General features: G+C 32.6%; 2 protein-coding genes across 2 annotated transcripts in view; both read right to left on the bottom strand.

Moving 5' to 3' along the window:
• The window catches only part of LOC134237068 (uncharacterized), a 60,178-nt gene that overhangs the window by 24,722 nt on the left and 17,944 nt on the right, over window positions 1-17,512 (bottom strand). The gene's annotated exons all lie outside the window — the stretch shown is intronic.
• On the bottom strand, window positions 4,119-17,363 carry LOC134237067 (uncharacterized). Its single transcript, XM_062719148.1, has 2 exons — window positions 13,524-17,363; window positions 4,119-8,179 (listed from the first exon to the last, which is right to left on the bottom strand). Exons 1-2 carry the CDS (start codon window positions 17,192-17,194, stop codon window positions 4,408-4,410), a joined length of 7,443 nt encoding a protein of 2,480 aa, XP_062575132.1. The 5' UTR covers window positions 17,195-17,363; the 3' UTR covers window positions 4,119-4,407.

The following is a 17,512-nucleotide window of genomic DNA, read 5'->3' as shown; positions in this document are numbered from 1 at the left end:
TGTATACATTTATAAATGACATTTTATTGACATTTTATGGCGATATCAAACGGCATTCAACCTCATAAGTAAATTCAAACAATACAGTAGCAGAGAAAACACGGACCTCTAAAATACTTCACAGCCAGAGTAAGCATCCCTTGTTACACCCACCATGTGTTCCATCATGATTAAAAGATCCATAGATAGATGTTTGTGTTTTCTCTGTTCTTGATATACATCGATTCTTTGAGCATGATTTATATTCTTAATCTCCATATTTCATTCCTTATAAGTCACCAGAGTGATTAGAGAGTTTTTATAACGAGCAGTACAAAGAATACAAAGAATAAGTTCTTGCATCAAAGGTTCGAATCTCTCGATCCCATGTTCCAGTCGGTGTTGGCACGACTAAAATCCCTTACGGCTCAAAAGACCCTAAGTGTCGAATGCAGGTCTAATTTTGCAACCATATATATGTAGTATCGGTAAATGGTCTATAGAGAAATACTGACATCTTAGGAACGAACATCCCTAAAATATAACTTCTCTTATCTCGGTAGCTATCCTGGAACAAGTTGTAGTGTTTTTTAATCAATTTGTAAATGATTATTTCTCCTGTCTAAATTTCTTCACTCAGTTCCTGAGTCTACAATGTAATCAAAGCCAGAAAAATTGACGAAAACCTGAACACCTGAAGAAAGGTACTACGTTAAGACAAGAAGTTGAACAACTACAGTTGATTTTTTTCAAATTAACCAAAACTTGAGACACGTCTTACTAGGGATTAAAAATAAACTTTATGTAAAAAAAAATCATTGAGAAGAATTTGACAACAAGTGTTTCCAACAGGTGTGTTTTGTATCTCTATAATAGCCCAAAGACATGACAAGTTAATGTCCTTTCATTTTTTATTTACTATATTAAGTTCAAATTTAATTCGATGTGAAATTAATATACACTATACGTCATTATCCTGTTCAAAAAATATCTTTAATGCCTCTTGAAGGGAATTTATGAGATTTTTCAAAAACAATCTTTACAAACAGGACAAAGACGATTGTAATTAAGCATTGAACTGTATAGTACATCTACGAAAGCCCAGAAGTCCCATTTGAGATTCGAGTTTCTAAATACGAAATTCAAGATTCGAATTTCAATTTCAAAATCTAAATTGACCGATCAGAAGGCGGTATAAGATTCACTTGTCTCCTTGGCTTAGCTTTGTCTATCAGGAAATCGTTCAATTTCTATGTGTCAAAGAGGTCAGTTGATAAAATTACAATAAAAGAAAGTTCGTAAAATATATATCAGAATGAAATTCATTGATTGTATGCTGTTTTACGTTCCATTCGAGAATGTTTCACTCCTGTGGAGACGTCACCATATAAAGATGAAGGGCTTCAAATGTTGCCATTTACTCGGCGCCCAGGGCCATTTAACAATGAGGAATTTTTATCGTACCAGCGCCTGTCGTGACAAAATTCATAATAGTTACAACATGTATCTATTAATTGTGTTATCAAAATTATCAATGTACTTATCAAGAAATAAGAATTTATTGATATTTAGCTAGTCTCAATGTAACTAAAAGTTTATTGTCATTTCGTTGTGATACATGTAATATTTTTTCATGAATTATTGATTAGCATGTAAAAGTTAAGTATAGGGAAGTAATCATATTTTTAATCAGCCATTTAATTGGTTAATTTGGATCTTGAATATCAAAATCGAATTTCGAATCTCGTATTTCGAAACTCGAAGAAGCCTTTTTGGCTTTTGTATAAATTGGATTTTCACAGCAGTTAAATGTCGAATATTCTTAGAAAGGTATCATCCTATTTGCCAGCAGTTATATTTCGATTACTCGTTATTCTATATGGGACATAACTCTATTGGTCAATAAATTTTTAATATTGTCAAAAAACAAAATGAATGTCAATAACAATATCTATATTAGGTAAATGAAATTTCATAAAAAATTCATTACAAATAAAAATACTCAGTGGGTCAAACTTAACCAAGCCTATTTCTTTCCTGACTAACGGTTTTCATACTAATTGTTAGTCCATTATTTATACATTGAATTGACGACGGATTTTTCCGTTATTTCCCGATCATGAGAAGGAGCACACGACGGGTTTGACCGGTCAGCAGGGGATGCTCTCTCCTCCATGGCACCTGATCCCACTTCTGTTGTTTCTGGGGTCCGTGTTTGCTCTGCTCCTATTTTCAATTGTTTTTATGGACTTTGAAATTGAATACTGTTCGTTATCTCCATATACTTCTTTCATACACTGTAAGATATAAATAGCAGTAGAGGAAAACTTTTTGAGTATAGAGCCTCAATATATTCCAATATAGTTGTAAATCAGCTTTGTTTTTCAAATTGTTTGACAAAGAAGCATATTTGAATAATTTAAATATCACAATTTCAGAATGCTTGTACATGTATATGCAATCTTAGAATTTCTATATTAAAAAAATCAACAACCAGTAATGACCTACGCATGTTTACATTTACGAGTTCAGTTTTATAAACATCGCTGAATTTGATGTCAGAAAGCCTGGACTTTAAAATTCGTCGTAGACTACATGGTATTCTTGTTTTTGAATAAATACTGCTTGAGCGGAATAACAATATGATAACGTTTTCCTATAAGTAATAATTGGAATTCCAACACATTCTCTGAAGGCTTTGTTGCAAAGAATTTAATGATATTATTTATCAGAAATTCATGCATTTCTTATTTTAAACTTTCGAATACTTGTGTGTACAATCAGTATGTTTTAACAGGAATTTGCAGAAATGAATTGAGAACCCTTTTTTTGATATAATAGCTACACAAGATGCTAAAAATTCTAGACTTTAAATTTTTAATGCAAATTTTGCCACAGTGAGTGAAGTTTTATTTCTTTTAGCGAAAATAATATATCCCTATAATCACTGATTTCTTGAAAATGTCAACTCATCAAAGATAAGATAAATTCTTTCTTTTTATTCAAGTAATTGTTTTTATTTAGTTGTAAAATGACAAACATGAATAAGAAAGGAGACATGGTACAAAGATCAATATACAATATATATCCACCTAAAAGGTCAAGAGGGAAAATATGCATGGTCAATTGAGTAAAGCTCTAAAAAGATCGAGGTAGAAATGGAAAATAAAAGTACAAAAATACAAATACTTTTATCAAACAAGGAAATTTAAAATATATACATCTTTTTAAAATTTTGTTTGGAAAAGATGAAAAATTTTTTCCGACCCAGGCCCTTCCAAACTTTTTTTCCATATCACTGATCTAAGGAAATCCTTCTTTATTGAAATTCACCATAAAATATAATCAAATTAAGAAGTGGGATTATTTTTTTAATTAAACAGATGTCTCTAAAACTTCGGAGTTTTAATAGCTTTTTATAGTCATAAATCAGACAGGGTTTTGAGTTGACTACATTGATCTGAGAAACTGCAAATAGGACAAATATAGTAACAAATTTTATAATTTAAAATCATCTGCAGTTTAATTCAGCTTTTCGTCTTTAATATATGCTTTATTTCTTAAAAATATGCAATCGATGCAAAAATTTCAAATAAATGCATTTTACATTAAATTGCGGAAAGTACGAGCTTAGTATATTTAAAGATATTTATTAAATGTTCTAAATAAAGCAACTCTTACATAACAGAAAAAACTTCTCTATCAAAGTTTGTACATTTTTTTCTGAAAATCGGTATTTTAAAGAAGGAAAAGTGATACCATTGTTATCATGTTGTGTAAAGAGAGCCTTTTTGAAACACATGCGGCATTGTAATACTTAAGAAAGAAAACTACTTGTATGAATAAAAAAAGGAACACTTTTAGAAATGTCCACGAACAAGTCTTATATATTGAAAATGTTCTATTTCTGATTTCATTCAAACTTTGCAAATAACAAAAAAGTGTTTTTCACTAAATGTTAATGTTTTGGTTTCATTTATATTGTTAAATCGTTAGGATTAAATGTTGTATATTTTCAAATCTTTAATTTAAGTTGATCTGGTTTTTTTGTACATTTATCAGAAAAAAGATTGTAATTTTATTAACATTTGTTAGTCCTCTAAATACGCAGTACTTTTCATGTAAATTACTGTGTTTGCGATTTTTACAGACAACCATCTTGTTATTAAACGATTTACAGATACTTTTTTCTTGTCTTGTTGCCTGTCTAGTAGACAATTCCCAGATAGAAAAGATTTTTGGTGTATTTACCACATTTACTACATCAAATTATCAACGTTCAGCTACCATTAATGTTATACTAAATTAATGTTATAATTTTCCTTTCCCTCTAATAAATATAACACACCAAAGATTCTTTTTAAAAAAAGATCAAATAAAAAGGATTAAATACAGTTATATAACATTTCCCTGAACGTATTTACAACCTTAATTGTCCTTTTCATTTACACCTGTAACAGCCGTCTTATCACTTTGGAAAGCTTTGTTGTTATAACAATGGAGAGAACCATTCAGATGAATATCAGATAAATGAACAAAACCATTTTGTTTTCCATTTTCTGTTTTCAAATGCTCATTATTTTTCCCTTCAAGTTCTAGAATATCGGGAAAAGTTTCTGCTAAATTCTCTCCCATCTTCTTATGCAGATTTTCAAAATTAACGAAATTATTTTCGTCATTACGGATGTAAAGTTCGTGATCCTCTACGTCGGGTAAAGCGTTGAGTAACCGTTTTATAAACCCTTTTTCGTTTACCCTAAGGGAAACGTGAGTATTAACATAGGTTTTAACTTCTTCACACATGGTATCCAAATTAACGTCATCCCCGAGAACTACTATCAAATGGTTGCATTTCTCTCGCATTGACTTTTCACTCGCAGACCGGAACGTAAATATTGACCACTCATTGTCTAACTGTTCTCCAGACAGAAGAAATATTGTATGGAGACAGTTGTCAATGGCTTTGAGTACGTTTTCTTCCTTCGGTGCCCCTGGGATAAAATCTCTGTCAGGAATGCACAGAGTAAATCCATTGTCCTCTAATATAGGTCTCAATTCGTTCATAACATAACCCATTTTACTCTCACCGTATGACACGAATGCATGACGTTCGTACATTTCGGCATTGTTAAGATCACTTCCATACATGTGCTGAATGAGGTATTTTAAATCTGGTAAACTTCGGAGCCTATCTTCATCATGTTTTAGCTGTGGCATACAATACTGTAGTCTTTCCTGAAAGAGGCTCTGTGAGGCATCAATGTGTCGTCCTCCTTTAATATATTGCTTTAACTCTTTGATCTGGATTTCTTTGAGATTTACATCATGTGAAACAACAATAGCATAATTGGTCTTCTGTGCTTTAATCTTTTCCTTGGTCTCGTTCCACGCAATTTTTAGAATATCGTCATTCATTATTTCTTTCGAAAGCACAATGATTATTCTTTTACTGTGTTTCACCAAAGTGGCAATATTTTCCTGATATGAAAATCCTGCAACAAAATCTCTCATCATTTCACAAACTAAAAAATGTGAATTGCAAAAGTCTAGATACTCAACAATATTCTCCATAACCCAGTCGGTTATATAAGGAGAATGTACGACTAACACGTCAATGACTTCTTTACAATCTTTATCTTGATCGAAAGGATGGATTCCAAGATATACGTAAAGTAGAACTTTAACTTCCAGTCTATAAACGTATATAACGGACACAATTACTATCAGGAGTACAAGCAGAAGAGAGCTCACGACTGTAGGAATTAGGACTTTATTGTGTGAATCAAAGTCCTCTAAACAAACAAATTCACTGTCTGGTACAAAAATGAATTGTTGTCCTTCCCCATTTTCTTCGTCAACATTGCATGTTACTCTCTGGGCGTCGACCACGATATCTCTATGTTTTGTCATCCATTGTTTTAACCACTTTGTGTTACAATCGCATTTGAATGGATTATCTTCTAGATAAAGAGATCCAAAAAAATATTCCTGAGTTTCGACAGGCAAAGAAACAAGAAAGTTGGAATTCAAAACGAGTTCTTGAACATTTTTCATTTGTTGGAATATACCAACGTCTATCTTAGCAATATTATTGCTAGAGAGGTTGAATGTTCTAACCCTGTTCAAGTATTCCCTTCTATCTAAGTGAGTGATATTGTTTTTATCAAACCAAAGATCTAAGATTCCAGAGGGCAATTTTTCGGGTAAAGAACGATAACTCCGATCCCGGCAATCGATAATATTGATTTTCGATACTGACCGTTCATAACATGTACAATTAGCCGGACACAATGGCATATTCTTCTCACAATACGTGTCCCCTTCCTTTACTTCTAAAAGAGGGCGATTTTCAAATTCAGTTGGCCAGAAACATTTCCAAGTACTGAAATATGTATCATCTCCGATCAATTCATCTTTTAAGAAATGATTAACTACTTTGGCTATTTGGTTTATTCCGCAATCACAACGAAGGGGGTTCTTCTCCAGCAAAATCCAAAATGTTTTCAAAATCGTCAAGAGATTTTCGTGTAACTGCTCTGTTTCTTTGTTTTGGACACTTGTGATGTCGTATCTCGGTAATTGAAGATTTTCAATTTTATTTCCAGTTAAGTCTAAAATGACTTGGTGACCTATATCAATTTGTTGTTTAGCATCAGTATTGAAATTCTTCGAGGATCCTTCATGTTCCGGGCCGTTTTCATCTTTCAGTGCTGACGCCAATTTTAAGTTTAATATGGTTCGGCTAAAGTTTTGAAATCTTATGTTTGAATTCCTCAAGCTAATTTTCTCCAGCAATCGCAGATCGAATATTGCTGTCGGAAAATCGACAAAATTATTTCCATCTAGAAAAAGATTTTTGAATTGTGGTGACTGACTTGGAAAATATTGTGGATGTAAAGCAGAAATGTAATTGTTCTCAAGATGGAGTTCTCTAAGCAAATGTAATTGAGAAAACGTGTTTATTTCGATTGTATTAATATTGTTTTTTGAAAAGTCTAGGTAGACCATCTTTGTGCTATCAGAAAATAGATCATTTGATAGATAGGAAATCCTGTTGTCTCTCATATCAAGATGACGTAATTCAGTAAGACCTTTAAAAGTATCCTTTGGAATAATTTGCAATTTATTTTCACTTATATCAAGATGTTGAAAACCTCGAAGATTTCTAAACGTAAATTCACTTATTTCTTCTAATCCATTCTCCGATAAATCTAGTAAATGCAGAAATCCTTTGAAAGTATAATTGCGGAGGTTTGAAATTTTATTTTTACTCAGAGACATAGATTTCATATGATAGTTATTTGGCAACTGAATGTTGAATTTTCCAGCATAGTCGCTTTGTGCTTGATCTTTTCTCGTCATGTTTATACTTAATGTAAGCCAGGTGTCGCTCCAGGGAAAATTAGGAGGCTCAGTCAAGTCTGAGTTAATTATATTTAGAACCTGCAGTCTTGGAAACATACTCGACAATGATGATAAATATTGTTGCATTGGAACTTTTGTGACTTGAATTTCTTTGTAAGATGGAAAGGTTGAATTACAAAACAATAAATCTTGAACTGTTGATACAGAATCTCTCAGTGTTGCAATCTTTGGTTCCCAAAAAAATCCTTCAAGTGTATTCCAGACCCCACAGTAACTAAGATTCACAGTGTTTCCATCGCAGTATCTGAAATCAAGTGGAGGGTAGTTGGCCATTAAATTTATCATATATATTTTAAATCGGTTCCTGAAAGGCCGGAGCTGCTGCTGTGATATTCGGCATAAGGAGATTTGGAAATATGCCATAACATTCGGTAGGAAAGGTCTGTCATCCTCGGAGAAATACACTTCCATTTCCTTTATACAGTTTATTACAAGAACAGCGTAGACGGAATTGCCATCGAAACCAAAAGCATCCAGAAGGCTTGGAGTATCTACCATGCACCTTGTGTAGTTGTCGTTCGCACCCAAATATAACCTGGTGCCTGTGATCTTTGTTTCCATGGGAACAGTGTGCTGGTCCATTAAAGGTGTTGCTGACATTGTTCTTGTACGATTTTTGCATTTTGGGACTTCACAATCTGAGAGATCTTGCAAATTTCCCAAGGAAAGAAAACTTAATATCCAAAGAAATTTAAAGAAATCTGACTTCATTCTGGCGATGTTAAGATGCTTTTTTTCTATGAATACTTGGTGATGTTTAGGTTTGTCACTGTAACTTCATAAAGCAGATCTACTGAATATCAACTCCCATCCTTTAATGCATTCTTAGTAACGAAGATGTTAGCTCCATTTGAGTGAGTTGAATTCATCGGACACAATCACAAAATGCACCATGTCCTTTCGCTTTGTCATCCTGTATAAAAAATGAAATACTCGTCATAGCAGTACACGACAATGCTCTATAAAATTCATTGCACGAAATGTGATCTATGAATTAAATAGAATTTAATTTAATTACACATGTTTGCTAATGTTAGTTATACACATATTTCCCATGTGATATATATTATACCAACAGGCTAGTATTTTTGAATTTAAAGGTTATAAAATCAATGTTTTGTGTTCGACTTTTTTGTAACATTTTCACTTATATTAAGATGTCACCGGGCTGCAAAGTCAGACTTTAACTCAACAGCGATGGATTCTTTTCGCACTGGGATCTTATCACTTCATATATAACAATCCAAAGAATCAGTGTCCATGTCTCGCAGTGAGGTTCGAATCTGCGGCTTTAGAATAACTTCTTAGCTTCAAAACAAAGAGCTTCAAAACATACTCTCTAACCACTGCACCAAGCAAGCAACATTTTAATATATAAATCAATGAATAAACAACCCTATATACTAATTTTGCCCGAGAAAACCTCGTAATTTTTAACATACGCCTACTTAGATCCAAACATTTGGTAAAATAAAGTATGCTTTTTTTACAAAACGTTCATATAATTGCTTTTTGAAGTGAGACTGAATATAAAATATTATAATGAACACCTCTGGTTTAATATCTCTTTCGTTTGTTAATATTCTTTAAAAAAAATGAAATGTAATTCTTACTTTTAGTCCGTGCTTTTCATATCCGTCCCAGTTCATAAGTGACTGTGTTTATGTTTCATATAAGAATATGTAATGTAGTAGTACTTCTAAATAAAGTTTGGCTAACAAAACCACAACATTAATTCAATTATTTCTACGATAGCAAGACGACTAATGTATTATTGAAAGGTTAAAAAAAGTACGTCATTTGACAGTCGATTTTCTCCTAAAACTCTACGTAGGGTTTTATATTATCCGGGGGAAAATTAAAGATGCTTAATTCATTTACAGGCGGTAGAGGGAAATAGGAGCACTGGTTTTAACATTAGAATTTTTTATAACAGAAAAGAATCACAAAGGCAAACGTATATTGATAAGGAATTTTAAAGTTGAATCTATCTTTATTTTAAAAAATTGATCAAAAATAAGAAAATTGCCTTACCTGCAAAATTGACTTAGGTAAAATATCCGTGCTATTGTTTAATCCTGAAAGTTTCCATTTTGACATGTTTTACAATGATTAATAGCTCTATCTTCAGAACAAGAAGGAAATTTATACACGTCACTTGGACAAACACACACACACACATACGCTATGTGTACAGTGAATGAACTGTCTCGTATCGAACGTCTGTAGCCTCTTATGACAAGGACTAGGGCAATCTCACGTGGTAAAAAAAGACCGTGTTGGGTAAAGAATGTTATTGTTAATTGTATGCAATGTCAGAGCATTTCGACGATAGCTGATTTCTGAAACTTATACATTTAACAAAGGTTCGTATATTCATGAAAAGAGCTCGAGCCTTAATTAAGTAAAAAAAAAGATCAAAAACTTTGATGATTTTATTTTCATTTTTATCATTAGATTCATTAGAATATACTTAATCGGTAATAATATGTGATTGATCTTTTTATAGTAAAAATAAATTGCTTTTTAAAATAGAATAAATTTCGTTTCAATTCCTTTCAAATATTATCTAGAGTAAAAATTTATAATATATTTATCTGAAGTATGTCATTTTGAAGAAAACACGAAATATACACATACCATACTAAAGAAATGGTACATGAAAACATACAAGAAAATGATGCCACCATATACCTCCTCTTCTATTACAGCTTAGTTATAGACTTTCTTTGTAAGTGGGGCTAGACAATACACAGGTAATGTAGCATAGTATATTGTCGATGGCACATTACTCTGTGCAAATATTTTTGTTTTGTTTTGATGACCATGACATTAATTATTCTGTATGCAATTTAGAATGCCATGCTCAAAACTGATCTCTAAAAATTATACACTTATGTATACACTCATTATTATATACTTGCATGATTGTTACAAAATCAGTTTTATCGCTGCTTTTAAGGCAAATCTTTTTTGTTCTTAAATCATACATTACCATGAGAATTAACGTTTCTCAGTTAAGGCAAATCTTTTTTGTTCTTAAATCACACATTACCATGAGAATTAACGTTTCTCAGTACTCTCTAGATGGAAAGTAAATCTTCAAAATAGAGTCAGGGGCTCAAAACATAAAAAATGTATTTAAATCCTGAAAAAGGAAAGTAGACGATATGCATACATATTTTTTTTTTATTTATTCATTATAAACATTATACAATTATAAAAGGAAAAAAGTATTGCACTGATTAGGAAAAAAAGTGCATATTCAATCTTTCACATTCCTGTAAGAAGATTATTATTTTAGAGGTTTGTCCAATTTTAAAAAGAAAATTCAAAAAAATTCTTTTCAACACTATATATGTACTTCGTGAAAAGTGTTGCGAAATAATATAGATTCTACTTTTTAATTAGGCCTACCATGTGTAAAGCCTTTTAAAATACCTGAATGCTTCTTGAGCTTTTGTGTAAAATCTTGGCATGATATACGTTGAGGGTATGTCCTCGCAAAAAATTGATTTATTTGGACCCTTCTTTTACTTATCGAAAAAATCTGCATACAAATATGAGACAGTATCATTTGTCTTGTGAATATACGGAGAGAATATGAATTAAAATTAGGCCCCGTCCCCTTATTTTAGCCTTAACTGTGCTGCAAATGTTTAAGGGGTTCGTGTTTGATCCGCTCCCAATGTTTCTATTGACTTCTGAGTTTGATTACTAATGGGAATCTATTATTTCAAGTCCGAAAATTTTCACTCGTACTTAGAGCCCACCACTTGACAGCGGATGGCTGCAAATTTAGATACATCCATCGAGAAATTTTCCTCGATCTTGTCAGCGTCTGACAGAGTACGTCACGGACATGGTCCCAACCGAAGATTTGGTCTCCACGTGTGGATTTCGAACCTGTTGTGTAAGAATTGACTCCTTTCCCTAGAGTTGAATGCAGCGCTTTTATCGCTGCGTCATAGCAGGAATTGTCAACTATTTAGTTTGAACAGTCTAACTACTTATTTCTTATGCAATAACCATGTAGACAACATTTTCTTTTTCCACAATTATATTTGGCTATTGAAAACTCAGGGTCAATTTATATAATATCAAATTTTTTTTCACAGGTGATCTCTCTGTCATAATAAATATTCATGAATAAAAACTCGTTTTAAGTAAATATCTTATTTGTACTTTTATTTTAAGGTGCGATGTTTATAATTCAATCCATGAATATGTATAGAATTAGAGATCTCAAAAATGATTAATGTTTAGGCGGACATAGCAAATACCAAGAAGATAGAATACACTCTTGAAAAATAAATTAATTTGTCAAATATAAGCGGCAGCAATAAAAAGTGATAAGGAGTTTACCGTTATACTTTTTTTTAATTTACTGAGCATGAAATTAAAAGTGATTATGACTGGGGTCAAATTTTCTTTCATCGACAAAACCTTTGTGAAAGAAAATGGTAAATATTATTAACAGTAATCGATATAAAAGGATCTATAAACCCCAAAAAATGAGGGCATAAATAATAAACTTTGAAATTTCAAATGGTAGGATTGGATGCCTTGGAGGAGTAAGTATGCCCTGTCGACCGAAGACAACGGCCTTGAGCCATTTGGATTCATACGTTACAATGAAAAGGTCGTTGTTAAAGTCAGTATATAAATGAAGAGCCAATAACTTGTTAGATAGCTGTCAGCCAAAAAACGAGCTAATGATAGGTTAATTCTAACTAGGTCACAATAACAATATGAAACAGAAATGTCAGACTCTGTGGTGTCATCTGTTTCAACTTCAAATCATCTATTTCAAATCGACATCTAAATGAAAATAAGTAATGTTAAATGAGAAGACATCATATATATTTAACTGTCTAGTTGAAGTTAGAATAAGAGTGTGTTTTTTTCAAATGTGATATTTTTTATTTAATACTTCATTTGATAAATCAAAAAAAAAAAATAGCTAATAAAAGGAGCACTTAGAGTGTCCATTGGAATTCCTCTAGTTTGTTGGAAAACTGGTTCTCCGAAGACTACCTAAATATTATCCATACAGAACGGTAACATCCTTTTTATATCAAACTCAGAGTACAGGTACCTGTTTTCACAATCAGGGTGGACTTCAACAAAGTATTTTTGTTGATGATCAATCGCTAGAATGATAAAATTATGACATATTTCTATTGAAGAAGAGTTATCTCTGCTTTCAAAAAGCATGGTCTTTAATCTATGCTGAGAAGTGGTTTGAATTATCTTTTAAAAGGGTATATTTTTGAATTTATTGATAACTACTTAGGCTTGCTGGTAGACTTTTCGGGTTACAAACGTTTTAATCAAGACCTAAATAATAATGATTAGAACATTGGTAGTTTTGATACATTATACAGTCCATGGTTAACACAAATCGTGAACACAAGTATGAAAAAATACATTTTGCACCTTTTGTTGTGTGAAAAATTATTTTAAGAACAAATTTGACGAAATTAGACTGTACAGTTTGAAACCATGTTTATTAAAGATTATTACACAATAAAGATTGTAAGAAAGCAACAGAATAAATCTTGGAATAATTTATCAACAACGGAGGTAAACGTGTTTGGTAAAGTTCGTAAAGCTTTTGAAAGAAGAGGTAGATATAGAAATCAGTAAAAATACAAATATACATACAAACCAACACCTGAAAAAATTAACATTCAATCAACAAAAAGTAATACATTATAAGGTAATTTTTTTTCTACCTTTGCATTGTAATTAAAGAAAAGAAGGTTACAATGAGTGTCTGTTCATATCGTTGATGATATTTCTGACTTGATGACGCTAATCAAAAAGAAACAGAAACTGAAACATGAAAGAGTGAGGAGGAAACAAAAATATTTTACAAAATGCTACAGTTTCTTGTATATAATATAATAAATAAATAAAAAATAATACAACCTCAACTGATTATGTATGAAACAAATCCACATTTAAACTCTCCTAGTGGCTTAAAATACACCTATTAAATTTTTTCATTCACAACTTCGTTTAGCGTACGTTTCCCTATCATGAAATGCATTAAAACATTTTCATGAATGTTCTCCAAAAGATTTAAATCTTCTTGTCCTTTTTTTCTAAGTCCTCAAATGACATTTTCATCAGACCCGTGTCCTTGGAATGCTTTGTTGTCATACCGATGGAGCCCATTCATGTGAATACCAGATAGATGATGTATGCCATTTTGTTTCCCATCATTCACGAACCCATTCTTTTTCTCTTCAATGACTTCAGGAGCATTGTCATTCTGCCAGTTTTTAACTCCATTATGTAGGTTCTCAAAATTGACAAAATTATTTTCATCATTTCTGATATAAAGTTCGTGATCCTCGATATCTGGTAGAGCATTAAGTAACCGTTTCACAAACCCCTTTTCCTTCACATGTAAAGAAACATGAGTTTTTACATACACTCTGACCTCTTCACACATGGTCTCCAGGTTAACGTCCTCCCCGAGAACAACTATCAAATGGTTGCATTTCTCTCGCATTGACTTTTCACTCGCAGACCGGAACGTAAATATTGACCACTCATTGTCTAACTGTTCTCCAGACAGAAGAAATATTGTATGGAGGCAGTTGTCGATGGCTTTTAGTACGTTTTCTTCCTTCGGTGCCCCTGGGATAAAATCTCTATCAGGGAGGCACAGTGTAAACCCATTGTCTTCCAATATAGGTCTCAATTCGTTCATAACATAACCCATTTTACTTTCACCGTAAGAAACGAATGCATGACGTTCATACATTTCGGCATTGTTAAAATCACTTCCGTACATATGTTGAATGAGATATTTTAAATCAGGCAAGCTTTTTACCCTATTTTCATCATGTTTTAGTTGTGGCATACAGTACAAGAGTTTTTCCTGAAAGAGGCTTTGTGAAGCATCAATGTGTCGTCCGCCTTTTATATATTGCTTCAATTCCTTGATTTGGATTTCTTTAATATTTGCATCATGTGAAACAACGATAGCATAATTGGCTTTATGAGCTTTTATCTTTTCCTGAGATTCATTCCATGCAATCTTTAGTATGTCTTCATTCAAAAAATCTTTTGAAAGCACTATTACGATTCTTTTACTATGTTTGACTAATGTTGCAACGTTTTCTTGATATGAAAACCCAGCAACGAAATCTCTCATCATTTCACAAACCAAATAACGTGAGTTACAGAACTCTAAATGCTCAACAATATTTTCCGTGACCCAGTCCGTTATATTGGGAGAATGTACGACCAACACGTCAATAACTTCTTTACAATCTTTGTCTTGATCGAAAGGATGGAATCCAAGATATACGTACAGCAGTACTTTAACCTCCAGTCTATAGATGTATACAACAGACACAATTACTATCAGAAGTACAAGCAGAACGGAGCAGACGACTGTAGGAATTAGGACTTTATTGTGGGTATCAAAGTCCTCCAAACAGATAAAGTCAGTGTCTGGTACAAAAATCAATTTCTGTCCTTCCCTATTTTCTTCGTCAACATTACATGTTACTTTTTGGGAGTCTACAACGATGTTTGAATGCTGGTTCATCCAGTGTTTTAACCAGGCCGTATGACAATCACATTTGAAAGGATTATCTTCGAGGTAAATAGATCCTGAGAAATAAATCTGAATCTCAGCTGGTAAAGAAACAAGAAAGTTAGAATTTAAATAGAGTTCTTGAATGTTTTTCATTTGTCTGAAGACACCAGCTTCAATGCGTGCAATGTTGTTACGGGATAGCTTTAGTGCTCTAATTCGGTCCATATATTCCTTATCATTTAATGTGGTTATATTGTTTTTATCAAACCAAAGATCTAAAATACCAGATGGTAAATATTTCGGTAATTCACGGTATCCATGATCCCGGCAATCTATAATATTTATTTTGCTTATCGATCTTTCGAAGCAAGTACAATTTGCCGGGCAGAAGGACATGTTTTTCTCACAATATGTGTCTTTCTCTTTTATTTCTAAAAGTGGACGATTTTGAAATTCAGTTGGCCAGAAACATTTCCACGTGTTGAAATATGTATCCGGTCCAATCAGTTTCTCCTGTAAGAAATATTTCACAACTTTGGTTATTTGGTTTATACCACAATCACAACGGAGTGGATTATTATCCAGCAGAAAGTGAAACTTTTGGAAGATCAGCAGGAGAATATTGTGAAGAAGCTGTGTTTCTTTCTCATTTACATCGTTTAAATCATAGGAAGGTAGATAGAGGTTGTCAATTTTGTTATTAGTGAGGTCTAAAACTGCTTTATGAATATCAACTTGCTGGGTCTTGTCAGAGTTTGTATTATCTTGAGAGCCTATTTCTTTACCATCCTGTTGTGTTCTCAGCCATTTAAGGTCTAACAGTGTTCGAGTGAAGTTTGTAAATCTTATGCTTGAGTTTGTCATGCTAATTTTATCCAAAGAATTTAAATAAAATACAGCTGTTGGGACTTCAGAAAAACTGTTGCTGTCGAGAAAAAGTTTCTTAAATTCAAGTGACTGACTTGGAAAACATTGTTCGTGTAAAGTTGTAATTTCATTGTATTCTAAATGAAGTTCTCTAAGATATTGTAAATGGGAAAATGTGTTCGATTCAATTCTTTTTATCCTGTTTTTCGAAAAATCTATATACCGCAAAGCTTTATTATCCGATAACAAGGTACTTGAAAGGTGAGTTATCATATTATCTTTTGCATCCAGATGGCGCAACTCTGTCAGATTCTTAAAAGCATTCCTTGGGATGGATAGCAAATTATTTCTGCTCAAATCGAGATGCTGAAGTCCTCGAATGTTTCGGAATGTAAATTCCCCAAATGCTTTGAGTCCATTCTCTGATAAATCAAGTGATATCAAAAAACCTTTGAAATTATGTGTCATGAGGTCAGAAATATTATTCTTACTCAGTTGCATTGATTTCCTAAAATAATTTTTTGGCATATCTATGTTGTACTGTTCAGCAAACTGATAATGATGAGAATTCGTCCTTGACAAATTGTAACTAATTGACAACCATTCATCGTTCCATGGGAAGTCTGGAGGTTCTGTCAAATCTGAGTTAATAATATTAAGCATTTGTAATCTTGGGAACAGACTAGGTAATGTTGGTAAATATTGTTTCATAGGAACCTTCGTTAGCTGTATTTCTCTCATGGAGGGAAATGTAACATCACAATTAAATATATCAATAAATGGTGCTACAGAGCCTTCTTCTCTCGACAACCGTGGTTCCCATATGAAACCATCAATCGAGTTCCATATCCCACAGTAACTTTGATTTAAGGGGTTTCCTTTACAATATTCAGGTTGCAGCGGAGGGTAGTTAAATAGCATATTAACAAAATGCATTCGAAATCTGTCTCCGAAGGGACGCAGTTGTTCCTGAGTGATAAGGCATGAACTTATTTGTATATATCCGATTACATTTGGTAAGTAAGGTCTGTCATCCGCAGTAAAAAACACTTCAACCTCTCTGTTACACCTTAGAATAAGAACAGCATAGAGTGGATTTTCATCAAACTGAAATTTATCCAGCACACTGGCCGTATCGATGTAGCACTTTCTATAATTGTACTGATCGTCTTTATTAGACCAATGGATACCAAGACCCGTTGTTATAGCTTTCATTGGGACTCCATTTTGGAAATAAGGATATTCAGATTTTGTTCTAAGGTTATATCTGCATTTTGGAATTCCACATTTTGAAATCATTTGCAAACTTGCTCGATGAAAAAAACACAGGAAGCAAATAATTTTCCAAAAGAATCTCGTCATTTTGAAGAATCGAACTGATTGATTTGTACTCCTCAAGCGACTATGATGCACAAAATGTTTGATTTGACCTTCTATGTGTTATAAACGTGTGATAATAAACTTGTAGAAGATCCTTTTCCATTTTGTTATCCACGTAAAAGCACATATACCAGCCTCCGTGAAACGACTTCCTTTGTCCTTGTTTTGAAAAAGACAGAAAACAATAGTTATCATTTCTATCAAAATCAAAACATGTATAAAATTAAGTGTGCCTCTTTAATCTTGTGATATTTATAGAATAAAATGTAAATTATATCAGATATGTAAATTTATGTACAT

Source organism: Saccostrea cucullata, unplaced genomic scaffold, assembly GCF_032062105.1.
Source record: "Saccostrea cucullata isolate Sc308-1 unplaced genomic scaffold, CSIRO_AGI_Scuc_v1 ctg282, whole genome shotgun sequence".
NCBI lineage: Eukaryota > Metazoa > Mollusca > Bivalvia > Ostreida > Ostreidae > Saccostrea > Saccostrea cuccullata.
Note: the sequence above shows the minus strand (reverse complement) of the source record. Positions and strands in the feature narration are given on the sequence as shown.

Bases quoted from the DNA above. Each gene is read 5' to 3' on its own strand.
- LOC134237067 (XM_062719148.1), bottom strand. From the start codon at position 17,194: ATGACGAGATTCTTTTGGAAAATTATTTGCTTCCTGTGTTTTTTTCAT. The intron at 8,180-13,523 runs AGGACTTAGAAA...TGCTTTATGAAG, and splicing joins TCTGATGAAAATGTCATTTG to TTACAGTGACAAACCTAAAC.